Here is a 14393-nt window from a genome sequence, read left to right as displayed (position 1 = left end):
GAAACCAAATTTCATTATTTATACATGTGTACATGTTCTATGTATTCTATCAGATCATTGCACACTTCATGAGCTAAAAACTTTTAAACTTTGTACAAAAATGCAACATGAAACATAAGCTATTATAATGTTGGATAGAGACTGCATACTTTTGGAAATAGGTATATTTAGTGTTACATCTATATCAGTTCAGTTCAGGTCAGTCACTCAGTCATGTCCAACTCTTTGTGACCCCAAGGATTGCAGCATGCCAGGCCTCCCTGTCCATCACCAACTCCCAGAGTTTACTCAAACTCATATCCATTGAGTCAGTGATGCCATGCAACCATCTCACCCTCTGTCATCCCCTTCACCTCCAACATTCAATCCTTGTTAGCATCTGGGTCTTCTCCAGTGAATCAGTTCTTCGCATTAGGTGGCCAAAGTATTGGAGTTTCAGCCTCAACATCAGTTCTTCCAATGAACATTCAGTATTGATTTCCTTAAGGATGAACTGAATCCCCTTGAGGTCCAAAGGACTCTCAAGAGTCTTCTCCAACACCACAGTTCAAAAGCATCAATTCTTCTGCCCTCAGCTTTCTTTATAGTCCAACTCTCATATCCATACATGACTACTACTAAAATCATAGCTTTGACTAGATGCTCCTTTGTTGGCAAAGTAATGTCTCTGCTTTTTAATATGCTGTCTAGGTTGGTCATAACTTTTCTTCCAAGGAGCAAGTGTCTTTTATTTTTATGGCTGCAATCACCATCTGCAGTGATTTTGGAGCCCCAAAAAATAAAGTCTGACACTGTTTCTACTGTTTTCCCATTTATTTTCAATGAAGTGATGGGACCGGATGCCATGATCTTCATTTTCTGAATGTTGAGCTCTAAGCCAACTTTTCACTCTCCTCTTTCACTTTCATCAAGAGGCTTTTTAGTTCCTCTTCATTTTCTGCCATAAGGGTGGTGTCATCTGCATATGTGAGGTTACTGACATTTCTCCTGGCGATATTGACTCCAGCATGTGCTTCACCCAGTCCAGAATTTCTCATGAGGAACTCTGCATAAAAGTTAAATAAGCAGGGTGACAATATACAGCATCGACATACTCCTTTCCCGACTTGGAACCTGTGTGTTGTTTCAAGTCCATTTCTAACTGTTGCTGTCTTGACCTGTATACAGATTTCTCAGGAGGCAGGTCAGCTGTTCTAGTCTTCCCATCTCTTTCAGAATTTTCCACAGTTTTTTGTGATCCACACAGTCAAAGGCTTTGGCATAGTCAATAAAGCAGAAATAGATGTTTTTCTGGAACTCTCTTGCTTTTTCAGTGATCCATCGGATTTTGGTAATTTGATCTCTGGTTCCTCTGCCTTTCTAAATCGAGCTTGAACTTTTGGAAGTTCACAGTCCGTGTACTATTGAACCCTGGCTCGGAGAATTTTGAGCATTACTTTACTAGTGTGTGAGATGAGTTCAATTATGCAGTCGTTTGAGCATTCTTTAGCATTGCCTTTCTTTGGGATTGGAATGAAAACTGACCTTTTTCAGTCCTGTGGCCACTGCTGAGTTTTCCAAATTTGTTGGCATATTGAGTGCTGCACTTCCGTAGCATTATCTTTCAGGATTTGAAATAGCTCACCTGGAATTCCATCACCTCCACTAGGTTTGTTCATAGCGATGCTTCCTAAGGCCCATTTGACTTCACATTCCAGGATGTCTGGCTCTAGGTGAGTGATCATACCATCATTATTATCTCAGTCATGAAGATCTTTTTTGTATAGTTCTTCTGTGTATTCTTACCACCTTTTCTTAATATCTTCTGCTTCTGTTAGGTCCATAATATTTCTGTTCTTTATTGAGCCCATCTTTGCATGGAATGTTCTCTTAGCATCTCTAGTTTTCTTGAAGAGATCTCTAGTCTTTCCCATTCTGTTGCTTTCCTCTATTTCTTTGCACTGATTGCTGAAGAAGGCTTTCTTACCTCTCCTTGCTATTCTTTGGAACTCTGCATTCAAATGGTTATAACTTTCCCTTTCTCCTTTGCCTTTAGCTTCTCTTCTTTTCTCAGATACTTGTAAGGGCTCCTCAGACAACCATTTTTCCCTTTTGCATTTCTTTTTCTTGGGGATGATTTTGATCACTGCCTCCTTTACAATATCATGAGCCTTTGTCCATAGGTCTTCAGGCACTCTGTCTATCAGATCTAATCCCTTGAATCAATTTGTCTCTTCCCCTGTATAATCATAAGAGATTTGATTTAGGTCATACCTGAATGGTCTAGTGGTTTTCTCCACTTTCTTCAATTTCAGTCTGAATTTGGCAATAAGGAGCTCATGATCTCAGCCACAGTCAGCTCCCCGTCTTGTTTTTGCTGAGTGTATAGAGCTTCTCCATCTTTGTATGCAAAGAATATAATAAATCTGGTTTTGGTATTGACCATCTGGTGATGTCCATGTGTAGAGTCTTCTCTTGTGTTGTTGGAAGAGGGTGTTTGCTATGGCCTGTGTGTTCTCTTGGCAAAACTGTCTTAGCCTTTGTCCTGCTTCATTCTGCTTCATTCCAAGGCCAAATTTTTTCATTACTCCAGGTATTTCTTGACTTCTTTATCTTGCATTCCAGTTCCCTATAATGAAAAAGACATCTTTTTTCAATGTTAGTTCTAGAAAGTCTTGTAGGTCTTCATAGAACTGTTCAACTTCAGCTTCTTCGGCATTACTCGTTGGGACATAGACTTGGATTACTGGTACTGAATGGTTCACCTTGGAAACGAACAGAGATCATTCTGTCATTTTTGAGACTGCATCCAAGTACTGCATTTCAGAATCTTTTGTTGACTATGATGGCTACTCCATTTCATCTAAGTGATTCTTGCCCACAGTAGTAGATACCCATCCCAGTCCATTTTAGTTCATTGATGCCTAAAATGTCAACGTTCATTCCTGCCATCTCCTACTTGACCACTTCCAATTTGTCTTGATTCATGGACCTAATATTCCAAGTTCCTATGCAATATTACTCTTTATAGCATCGGACTTTACTTCCTTCACCAGTCACATCCACAACTGGGTGTTGTTTTTGCTTTGGCTCCATCTCTTCATTCTTTCTGGAGTTAGTATATACATGTATGTATTTATACATAAATATAAATACTGCTTATAATTGAGTGCATGGCTCTGATGTTTGAAAGATTGAAGGCAGAAGGAGAAGGGGATGACAGAGGATGAGATGGTTAGATGGCATCACTAACTCAATGGACATGAGTTTGAGCAAGCTCCAAGTATTGGTGAAGGACAGAGAAGCCTGGTGTATTGCAGTCCATGGGGTTGGACATGACTGATTGACTGAACTGATCTGAATTGAGCTGATAACTGATATATACGAAACACTCACAAACTTTGTTTCTATTACACATTACTCATAATCTAATATATGTTTGACAGCAGAGTTCCTTATCCTTTGAAATCTGTCTCAGATCAGTGACTTCAATTTATTTTTCTCTATCGTTCTTTCTGTATTTGAAGTCATTCACTGATGGACTTTTGGATAATACTGAATTTTTATTTAACTATTTTAAATAGTGGTACAGTGGACACTGCTGTACATTCACCTTGCAGAATTATTTGATTTCATAAATTGATTGCATTGAAATCTGATGGGTCAAATATATGCATAATTTGAATTTTAATAAATATTGCCTGTCTTCAGGAAATATTATATCAGTTTTTCTGCATCTATGAGGAGTGAAAACATGTCTTCAAATTCAGGCCAGATGGGCTTCTTAGTTTACTAATATCTTCTAACATGCTGAATTTATTGCTAATTTTCATTTTTTAAATTAATAATAGCATTTCAGTGTGTCTGGTCACATTTTCCGTTTGCACTTTTATTTGTCTAGCCATTGTGAAATCATCACCTGAATTATAGAAATCTGTGCTCCATTTAAGAATTTCTAAGCATGCATTTAGCTTTAAAATGGTAGTTAGTATCTCCCGTTATCTTGATGTTTCATGTTTTCTATAGTAATCTCGGAAAAAGTGACCTGTCTGTGTGCCTTGTATTAAAATTTACCTCCTATTTACACATCCTATTATTTACAATTTCTTTTATGTTCCATTCCTTTATTATTTAATTTAAATTTAATTTTTTCTGAACTTATCCCTAGATTCCCTATTCTGCTTCTGACCCATCTTTTGATTCATCCATAAGGTCATATTTATAAATATGTTCCAGCCTTCATGTGCTGTGCTGTACTTAGTTGCTCAGTCATGTCCAACTCTTTGTGACCCCATGGACCATAGCCTGCCAGGCTCCTCTGTCCTTGGAACTTATCCAGGCAAGAATCCTGGAGTGAGTTGCCATGTCCTCCTCCAGAGGATCTTCCCAACCCAGGGATCGAACCCAGGTCTGCCGCATTGCAGGCCAAATTCTTTACCATCTGAGCTACCAGGGAAGCCCCCTAGCCTTCCTATTTTCTAGCAAAATCAATTTTTCAAACTGTGCCTGAATAAGTAAGCTTCACCTTTTAGTTTGCTCCCCATGTTTCGTAAAATTTGACTCTTAAAACAGTTTTATAAAGTATCTGGCACAATTCATAATAAATTTCAACTCCTGCTATAATTTTTAGCGTCAAAATTTCCATGTCTTTCTAGAAGAGACAGTTCTATATTTTCAGGTGTATCAAGAATGTTGTCTACTTTTATTGAAGAGACAAATTAGATAAATCCTCTGTAACATTTAAAAAGCATTGGATGAACATTTCTTGCTTTGCATTTTATCTTTATAATTATTTTCCACATTAAAGTAAAAACAGCCTGTAACATAAGAAATTGCATTACTTTAATCATTTGCTTTGGCTCACAATCAATACTAATCCATTTAATTTTTATATGACATATATAATGGTTTTCTTATTTATTTTGGTTCCATTCCAGATTTGCAATTCTCGCCTACATTGTCAATGTGATGCTGCATATGTGCCCCCAGATTGTTTGGAAACAGCCTCATCACCAGGAGGAAGTATCGATGATGGATTTTGGAATATAGAGGAGATGGAGGAATGTTAGTAACTAAATCACTGCTCCAACAGAGCCTTCTGTATCCTTACAGCCCCACTGTCTATTGTGGGGCTAATGTGTGTCTAATGTGGCTATTAAGCACTGGACATGTGGAGAATGCAATTAAGGAACCAACATTTTCATTTTATTTTACCTAATTAAATGTAAATGGTCACTTTGTAGTGCTTTATAAATAGCACACCTATAGATTATGTTGTCAATCAAAATGTGTATGTGCTTTTAACTCAAATCTAGCCATGAACATTTAATGTGTCATCTTAATTTTAACCATGGTTTCCCAAATTTTTCAATATATACAGCGGTTTTCTAGCTTTGTTGCTATTCAGTCACTAAATTACATTTGACTCACGTGATCCCATGATCTGCATCACTGCCAGGCTTCCCTGTCCTTCACTATCTCCTAGCGTTTGCTCACATTCATGTCTACTGAGTCGGTAATGGCATCCAACCATCTCATCTTGTGTCGCCCCCTTCTCCTTTTGCCTTCAATCTTTCCCAGCATCAGAGTCTTTTCCAACGGGTAGGCTCTTCACATCAGGTGGCCAAAGTACTGGAACTTCAGCGTCAGTCCTTCCAGTGAATATACAGGGTTGATTTCCTTTAGGATTGACTGGTTTGATCTCCTTGCTGTCCAAGGGACTCTCAAGAGTCTCCTCCAGCACCACAACTTGAAAGCATCAATTCTTCAGCACTCAGCCATCTTTATGGTCCAACTCTCATATCCATACATGACAACTGGAAAAACAATTGTCTTGACTACATGTACCTTTGTCAGCAAATTGATGTCTCTGCTTTTTGATACCCTGTCTAGGTGTGTCATAACTTTCCTTCCAAGGATCAAGTATCTTTCAATTTCATGGCTGCTGTCACCATCCCCAGTGATTTTGGAGCCAAAGAAAGAAAATCTGTCACTGTAACCACTTTTTCCCCTTCTGTTTGGCATGAAGTGATAGGACCAGATGCCATGATCTTTATTTTCTGAATGTTGAGCTTTAAGCCAACTTTTTCACTCTCTTTTTTCACTCTCATCTAGAGGCTCTTTAGCTCCTCTTCACTTTCTGCTGTTGGAGTGGTATCATCTGCATAGGTGTGCTTGTTGATATTTCTCCCAGCAAGAGAGATTCTTGATTCCAACTTGTGATTCATCCAGCCCAGCATTTTGCATGATGTACTCTGCATATACGTTAAAAGGTTTTTTTGGGTTTTTGTTTGTTTGTTTGTTTGTTTTTGCTTGTTTGGTATTGCAAGGTATTTAAAATGTCATGTTACACAAGGGAAAGTAAAATTTGGATTCATATACAAAAGTTATTGAAAGATGTTTTTTAAATTTGTTTTTTAATTGGTGTATAATTGCTTTCCAATGTTATGTTAGTTTCTGCTGTACAACAATATGAGTCAGTATACATATATCCCTTCCCTCTTGAGCGTCCCTCTCATCTCCACCCCTCTAGGTCATCACAGAGGCCTGAGCTGAGCTCCCTGTGATATACAGCAGCTTGGTAAATTACTTTAAATAAACATAGAATTGGACTGTACCTGTGTTTCAGTGGCACAGATTCTCTTGTTGTTTTGAGAGGGCATTAAATTTGTTTACACTTAATATCATGAGATGGTGCAGTAGTAAAGAACCCACCTGCCAATGCAGGAGATGCAAGAGATGTGGGTTCGATCCACGAGAGGGGAAGATCCACTGAGAAGGGAATGGCAACCCACTCCAGTATTCTTGCCTGAAAAATTCAATGGACAAAAGAACCTGGCAGGCTACAGTCCATGGGTTCACAAAGATTTAGACAATTATGTCCACAAATACACACAATATCATCACAATTGGTTTGGTGGTAATTCTGGTTGCTTGATTTATATTTTTTTTAATTTTAATTTTCTGGTTTATTGCTTTTGCTTATTTGGACCACTTGGCCATAGATTTACTTTTCTAGTTTTATGCAATATCTTTATAACACCAAGAGGAATATCAACTTTTTAAATTAATGCAATCAAAATTAAAACAATATCACTTTTTACATTTGTTATGTAAATTTAACCTCGTCTACTATTACTGTTTCTTTTTAATTAGCCTCAGTTATATCTGTAATTTTCACTAAACAATTTTTAAAACAGTTCTTTTTTTGTGGTCTTAAATACTAGTCTTTATTTTTACACAAAGCAGTGCAAAATGAGGCAGTTCCCCAAAGGGTGACTTGGAACTAGAAAATCCACGCAGAGAGTGAGAGTGTTAGTGTTAGTTGCTAAGTCATGATTGACTTTTTGCAACGCCATGGAGCCTGCCAGGCTCCTGTGTCCATGGGATTTCCCAGGCAAGAGTATGGGAGTGGGTAGCCATTCCTTTCTCCAGGGGAGTTTTTTGTTTTTGTTTTTGTTTTTTTTTTGCTCTATTTTTTAAATAGAGGAATCTGTTAGATGGTAATATCAACCTAATATATTCTAAGTAGCAGTGCAATATGACAGAAATATGATAGTATGATAGAATGAAATAAATTAGAATGTAGCACATAAATATTAAATATACATATAAAGATTAAATTATATATATTTAAAGAAATATATAATGCACTTTGGGGTATAGTCACAGAAGTTTGGAAAGCACTTTTAAGTTTAAATTTATTTATTCTATGATTATATTATTTGAATTCCAAATTGTTATAATTCAAATTACTAAAATGATATGTATCATTTTTTAAAAGTTAAAAGATATTGTTATGTCTTCAGCTAAAACTTCAGACTTGATAAAACAACATCGTGCCTCTCAAAAAAATAACCTTATGATGAGTTTCTACATTTTCCTACCTTTCTTCATTTTAACTGCTATCATTGCTCTTAAATGGAAAAAAATGTAGATATTTTGGAACAAAGAGGGAACACTAAGTGGGGAGTAAGTAAACACATTGTTTCTTATATTTAATACTTGAAAGGCTTTATGAGAAAATTCAAATGTTATTCAGAATATTATAAATAGGGACTTATATAGATTGGTGTAGTGGTTGTGTTTGTGTGTGTGTGCGTGTGTGTGTTCTTAGTCTCTCAGTCGTGTTAGACTCTTTGGAACCCATGGACTGTAGCCCACCAGGCTCCTCTTTCCATGGGGATTCTCCTGGTAGGAATACTGGACTGATTTGCCATGCCCTCCTCCAGGGTATCATCCCAACCCAGGGAATTGAACAGGCATCTCCAGCACCAAGGGCTTCCCTTGTGACTCAGCTGGGGAAAGGCTAACCACGCCAGTACTCTCCCTGGAAAATTCCATGAATTCTCTCAAAGCATCGGAAATGACTGAGTGACTTTCACTTTCATTCCTGCACTGCAGGCAGATTCTTCACCATTTGAACCACCAAATGGTGGCTTATAAGTCACTGATAATGCTTATATTTCTACCAAATGTTTGCAAAACACCAGATTTTTTTTTCAAACTTTAGGCACATGGGTATCTTTCATGCCCATAAAGGCCTAGGAACAACTAATTCAGTTGTTCAACTACTCAGTAATTCAATTACTACAGTAATTCAACTACTCAGTAAATCCTCAGTATCTTTCTAATAGAAAGTCATGTTGGCTATAATTGCTTTAGATGGTGCTGTCTACTTCCTAAGCAACCCCATTTGCCTTGTCTTGACATTTGGTGGTGACAAGAAGCTAGAATATGCTGGAAGGTAAAAGAGTTCCAGAAAAATATCTGTTTCTACTTTATTGACTATGCCAAATCCTTTGACTGTATAGATCACAATAAACTGTGGAAAATTCTTAAAGAGATGGGAATACCAGACCACCTGACTTGCCTCTTGAGAAACCTGTATGCAGGTCAGGAAGCAACAGTTAAAACTGGACATGGAACAACAGACTGGTTCCAAATAGGAATAGGAGTACGTCAAGGTTATATATTGTCATGCTGATTTTTTAACTTATATGCAGAGTATATCATGAGAAAGGCTCGGCTGTATGAAGCACAAGCTGGAATCAAGATTGCCCAGAGAAATATCAATAACCTCAGATATGCAGATGACACCACCCTTAGGGCAGAAAATGAACAAGAGTTAAAGAGTGTCTTGATGAAAGTGAAAGAGGAGAGTGAAAAAGTTGGCTTAAAGCTCAACATTCAGAAAACTAAGATCATGGCATCGAGTCCCATCACTTCATGGCAAATAGATGGGGAAACAGTGGAAACAGTGGCTGACTATTCAGGGGAGGCTCCAAAATCACTGCAGATGGTGATTGCAGCCATGAAATTAAAAGACACTTACTTCTTGGAAGAAACCTTATGACCCAGCTAGACAGCATATTAAAGGGCAGAGACATAACTTTGTCAACAAAGGTCCATCTAGTCAAGGCTATGGTTTTTCCAGTGGTCATGTATGGATGTGAGAGTTGGACTATACAGAAAGCTGAGTGCAGAAGAATTGATGCTTTTGAACTGTGGTGTTGGAGAAGACTCTTGAGAGTCCCTTGGACTGCAAGGAGATCCAACCAGTCCATCCTAAAAGATATCAGTCCTGGGTGTTCATTGGAAGGACTGATGTTGAAGCTGAATCTCCAATACTTTGGCCACCTAATGTGAAGAGCTGACTCATTTGAAAAGACCCTGATGCTGGGAAAAATTAGGGGTGGGAGGAGAAGGGGACGACAGAGGGTGGGATGGTTGGATGGCATCACCAACTCAATGGACATGAGTTTGGGTAAACCCCGGGAACTGATGATGGACAGGGGGGCCTGGAGTGCTGCAGTTCATGGGTCACAAAGATTCAGACATGACTGAGCGGGTGAACTGAATTGAATGATGAATAGAGATGGGGCAGCATAGAATATGGGGAAGGTGAGAAAATATAAGATCACAAAGAGTGAGGGAAAGCACATATAAAGGACTTGGCCTATGTTACATGAAATTAATATTGCTCACATGTTTCTGAAATTAGAGTTAAGGTACTTGCTCAGTTTTTCCTTTTTTTAGAAGAGAATTAAATTAATTCTTTTTTAAAAATGAGGTATAATTACCTTATATGATATTAATTTCATGTGTATAATACTTTGTATATAATGTAAAATGATCATAGTAAGTCTAGTTAACATTTGTTATACATAGTTGCAAATTTTTTGTTTTCCTCCTGATGAGGACTTTTAAGATCTACTCTTTTAGAAAGTTTCATATATGCAGTTAGTAGTTATTACTGACTATAGTCAGCATGCTGTCCATTACATCCCCATGACATTTATTTTTTTATATAGAAGTTGTACCTTTTAAACTTACTTACCCGTTTTGCTCATCCTCACTCCAACGCATTACATATGGCAACCACCAATTTGTTCCCTGTATTTAAGAGGTTTTTGTTTGTTTGTTTTGGTTTTCTCGATCTATGTATAAATGGGATCATACATTGTCTTTCTTTGTCTGACCTTATTTCACGTTCATACAGCTTTTTCTTTCCTGTATCACAAATATTGTTCACAATTTGCTTAGTAAATATTTAGGAAGGCGAGAATGCAGAAGTAAGTGTAAAGATTGGGTCTTGTTCTTTCATTGCAAAGTAAATCATTTTTGTTTCTCATATGTTTATCAGAGATAAAATGATATAAAATTTCTGTCAGCACCTCTGCTTACCAAGTAAGTTAATCTTAGTTATGAACAAGTTAGCAGCAACCAGTAAATTCAGGGCAGTATTCTGCATGATTCACATGGACATTTATATAATCATTCAATTGTTATAAATGATTTAATTGAATGATATTTGGCATAAGTCTTCCTGGGCTCTTATTTAAGACACGTTCGAAAAATCTGAATACTTGCAAAGCTGAATCTGACTTCTGGAAGAAATGGGATACTTAGATATCACTGACCATAAATAACAAAATCTGCCTAAGTTTTAAAAGCATCAGTCAATTGTTTCAGGGCTACAAGGGCAAGAAATGATGTAGGGCTGAAACACAAAAGGGTAGTAAGGAACTGGATGGCTGTGAACTTGGTCATTCTCTCCATCACCCAAAGGCTTTTATGATTGACATCATCTCTTTTTGTCTATGTTCATTCTCTCCAAAAGAACTACTCTGCTTACACACGGCCCAAAGTACCTCTCTCAACCATTCTAGTTTCATTTTCAAGTAAAAATCCTAATAATCTCTCAAAACCAGTATCTGTTAGTTAAGAGACATCAACAGACAGAAAGAAATAGCTGTGCAAGTGTATCTAGTTTAAACAAGTGTCCTGTCAGGATTTATAATCCCAAATTGGATGTTCAAACCTGATTTTTACCATCTGTAGCCAAAGAACTATAGCCATTACAAGGAAACTACACCATAATATTACTCTTCAACAAGAACTGAGTGTGTATAGGAGCCAAAGGGAAAATGGAGGCCGTGTGAATACCACAAAGTGTAAACAGACATAACTGAAAGAGAGGCCTCATTAAGGAGCTCATTAACAGAAGTGAGATGACTATTCACATAGTTATTTGATAGAAATAATATAATCAAAGTCATGATAATTTAAGAATTCATGTGTAAATTGTCTTTAACTTTGGAGAAGCATTAACATAGATATTTTAATATTTCACCCTGTCTTCCATGTAGATAACATAGAGAAAAGTAATAGATGGATTTAACTTTGAAATTTTTAAAATACTTAACATATTAGTTTTTAACTTTTTATTTTATGTTGGAATATAGCAGATTAACAATGTTGTAATAGTTTCAGCTAGACAGCAAAGGGACTCGGCCATACATATGTATGTGTCTATTTGCCCCCAAACTCCCCTCCCATCCAGGCTGCCACATAACACTGAGCAGAGCTCAATGTGCTATACAGTAGGACCTAGTTGGTTATCCATATTAAATATGTGTGTACACATCCATATCCAGTGTGTACGTTTTCATCCCAAACTCCCTATCTAGGCTTCCCCCTCATCCTTCCCCCCTGGAAGCCATAAGTTCACTCTCTGAGTCTGTAAGTCTGTTTCTGGTTGTAAATAAGTTCATTTAGATACTGAACTTAAAAGATGTCATACAATATTTTTCCTTCTCTGTCTGACTTACTTCACATAAGATGACAATCTCTAGGTCCATCCAAAACGCAGCAAATTGCTTTATTTCTTTCTTTTTGATGGCTGAGTAAAATATTCCGTTGTATATATGTTCCACATTTTCTTTATCCGTTTTTCTGTTGATGGATATTTAGGTTGTATCCATATCTTTTCTGTTGTAAATAGTGCTATAAGGAAAGTCTCCTGCATTGCAGGCAGATGCTTTAACCTCTGAGCCACCAGGGAAGCCCGCTATAAGGAAAAATATCTGCAAATCAATCAGTGTGATGTACCATATTAACAAAGCAAAGAATAAAAGCCATATGCTCATCTCAATATATGCCACAAAAGCTTTTGACAAACTCAACACCATTTATGATAAAAACCCTCCAGAAAGTGGGGATAGAGGGAACATATCTCAAAATATTAAAGGCCATATATGACAAACCTACAGCTAACATCATACTCAGTGGTTAAAAGCTGAAAGCCTTTCCTCTAAGATCAGGAGGAAGACAAGGATGTCCACTGTCACCACTTTTATTTAACAGTTTTGGAAGTTCTAGCTACGGCAATCAGAGAAGAAAAAGAAATAAAGGGAATCCTAGTTGGAGAAGGCTATGGCACTCCACTCCAGTACTCTTGCCTGGAAAATCCCATGGGCGGAGGCATTCCATGGGGTCGCGAAGAGTCGGACACAACTGAGCGACTTCACTTTTACTTTTCACTTTCATGCATTGGAGAAGGAAATGGCAACCCACTCCAGTGTTCTTGCCTGGAGAATCCCGGGGACAAGGGAGCCTGGTGGGCTGCCATCTATGGGGTCGCACAGAGTCGGACACGACCGAAGTGATTTAGCAATTGGAAAGCAAGAAGTTAAATCGTCACTGTTTGCAGATGACCTGATACTCTACATAGATCTTAAAGATGCCACCAGAAAACTACTGGAGCTCATCAATGAATTTGTTAAAGTTGCAAGTTACAAAATTAATACACAGAAATCTCTTGCATTTATATACACTAACAATGAAAGATCAGAAAGAAAAATTCAAGAAGCAATTTCATTTACTATCACATCACAAAAATAAAATACCTAAGAATAAACCTATTTAAGGAGAAAAATGACCTATACTGAAACTATGAGATGCTGATGAAAGAAATTGAAGAAAACAGAAACAGATGTAAAAACACACCATGTTTATGAATTGGGAAAGTCACTATTGTCAAAATTATACTACCTAAGGCAGTCTATAGATTCTGTGCAATCTCTATCAAATTTTCTGTGGCATTTTTCACAGAGCTAGAACAAGAAAAGCTTAAAATTTGTATGGTGACACAAAAGACCCCAAATAGCCAAAACAATCTTGAGAAGGAAAAATAGAGCTGGAGAAATCAGGCTTCCTGACTTCAGATTATACTACAAAGCTATAGTCAGCAAAACCGTATGGTACTGGCACAAAAGTAGAAATACAGATCAGTGGAACAGGATACAAAGCCTTGAAATAAACCCATGCACCTATGGTCAAGTAATCTACAACAAAAGAAGCAAGAATATACAATGGAGAAAGGACAGTCTCTTCAACAAATGGTGCTAGAAAAACTGGGAAACTGCGTGTAAAAAACAAATAAGATTTTAGATAATACTTTAAATCATTCACAAAATTAAGTTTAACATATTTTAAAGTTAGGCTACCATTGGTAAATATACCCCAGTAGGATATATAATCCCTCAATGGGATATAGGAAGAAAAGAGGATATCGGTACATATTAACTGAATAATTAGTAAAAGTCTAGCTATTTTTGTTTTTTTGAGTTCATTTAAGATTACAGTGTTTCCTAACCTTAAAGCAATTCTATTTCTTTCATACAGATCTCCATCAGAAATCAGCAGTAGTAACAGCAGTCAGTCTTACAGGTAAAGTTGAAGTAAAATGATCATTATTGACAAAATGATATAATTCATTAAATATATTAAAAATATTTTAACAGTGCTCCAATATAGGAAATATATTATTTCCATTTATTGTTTCCAATGAGTTCATCATTTTGATATCTAGTCATTACTATCATATACTAAAAGACTAAAACAAAGCATTTGGTGTTGATATTACTTCATACTTCTATAGAAACGTTTCATGTTAACTCACATTGTCCAGATTCATTAGCCACAATTTTTGTAAAAAGAAATGAATTTAAAGGGATTTTAAATGCATTCTTAAAATATTTATGAGCAATCATGTGTTTGTTTGGTGTATTTAAGACACCAATCTGCATTAACAGATTGTCTAAATGAGAGTTTTATACACATTGTCTCCC

The 14393-nt window shown here is 36.9% G+C and overlaps 1 protein-coding gene across 1 annotated transcript in view; it reads left to right on the top strand.

Annotated features, from left to right (window-relative positions):
* The window catches only part of LOC128068268 (A disintegrin and metallopeptidase domain 3-like), an 87401-nt gene extending 73405 nt beyond the window's left edge, over positions 1-13996 (top strand). Inside the window, 3 exon segments of the mRNA XM_052661392.1 lie at positions 4917-5043; positions 7788-7950; positions 13948-13996. Of these exon segments, the coding sequence (XP_052517352.1) occupies positions 4917-5043; positions 7788-7950; positions 13948-13996 (339 nt within the window).
* Positions 13997-14393: the final 397 nt, after the last annotated feature.

This window comes from Budorcas taxicolor, chromosome 24, assembly GCF_023091745.1.
Source record: "Budorcas taxicolor isolate Tak-1 chromosome 24, Takin1.1, whole genome shotgun sequence".
Taxonomy (NCBI): domain Eukaryota; kingdom Metazoa; phylum Chordata; class Mammalia; order Artiodactyla; family Bovidae; genus Budorcas; species Budorcas taxicolor.
Note: the sequence above shows the minus strand (reverse complement) of the source record. Positions and strands in the feature narration are given on the sequence as shown.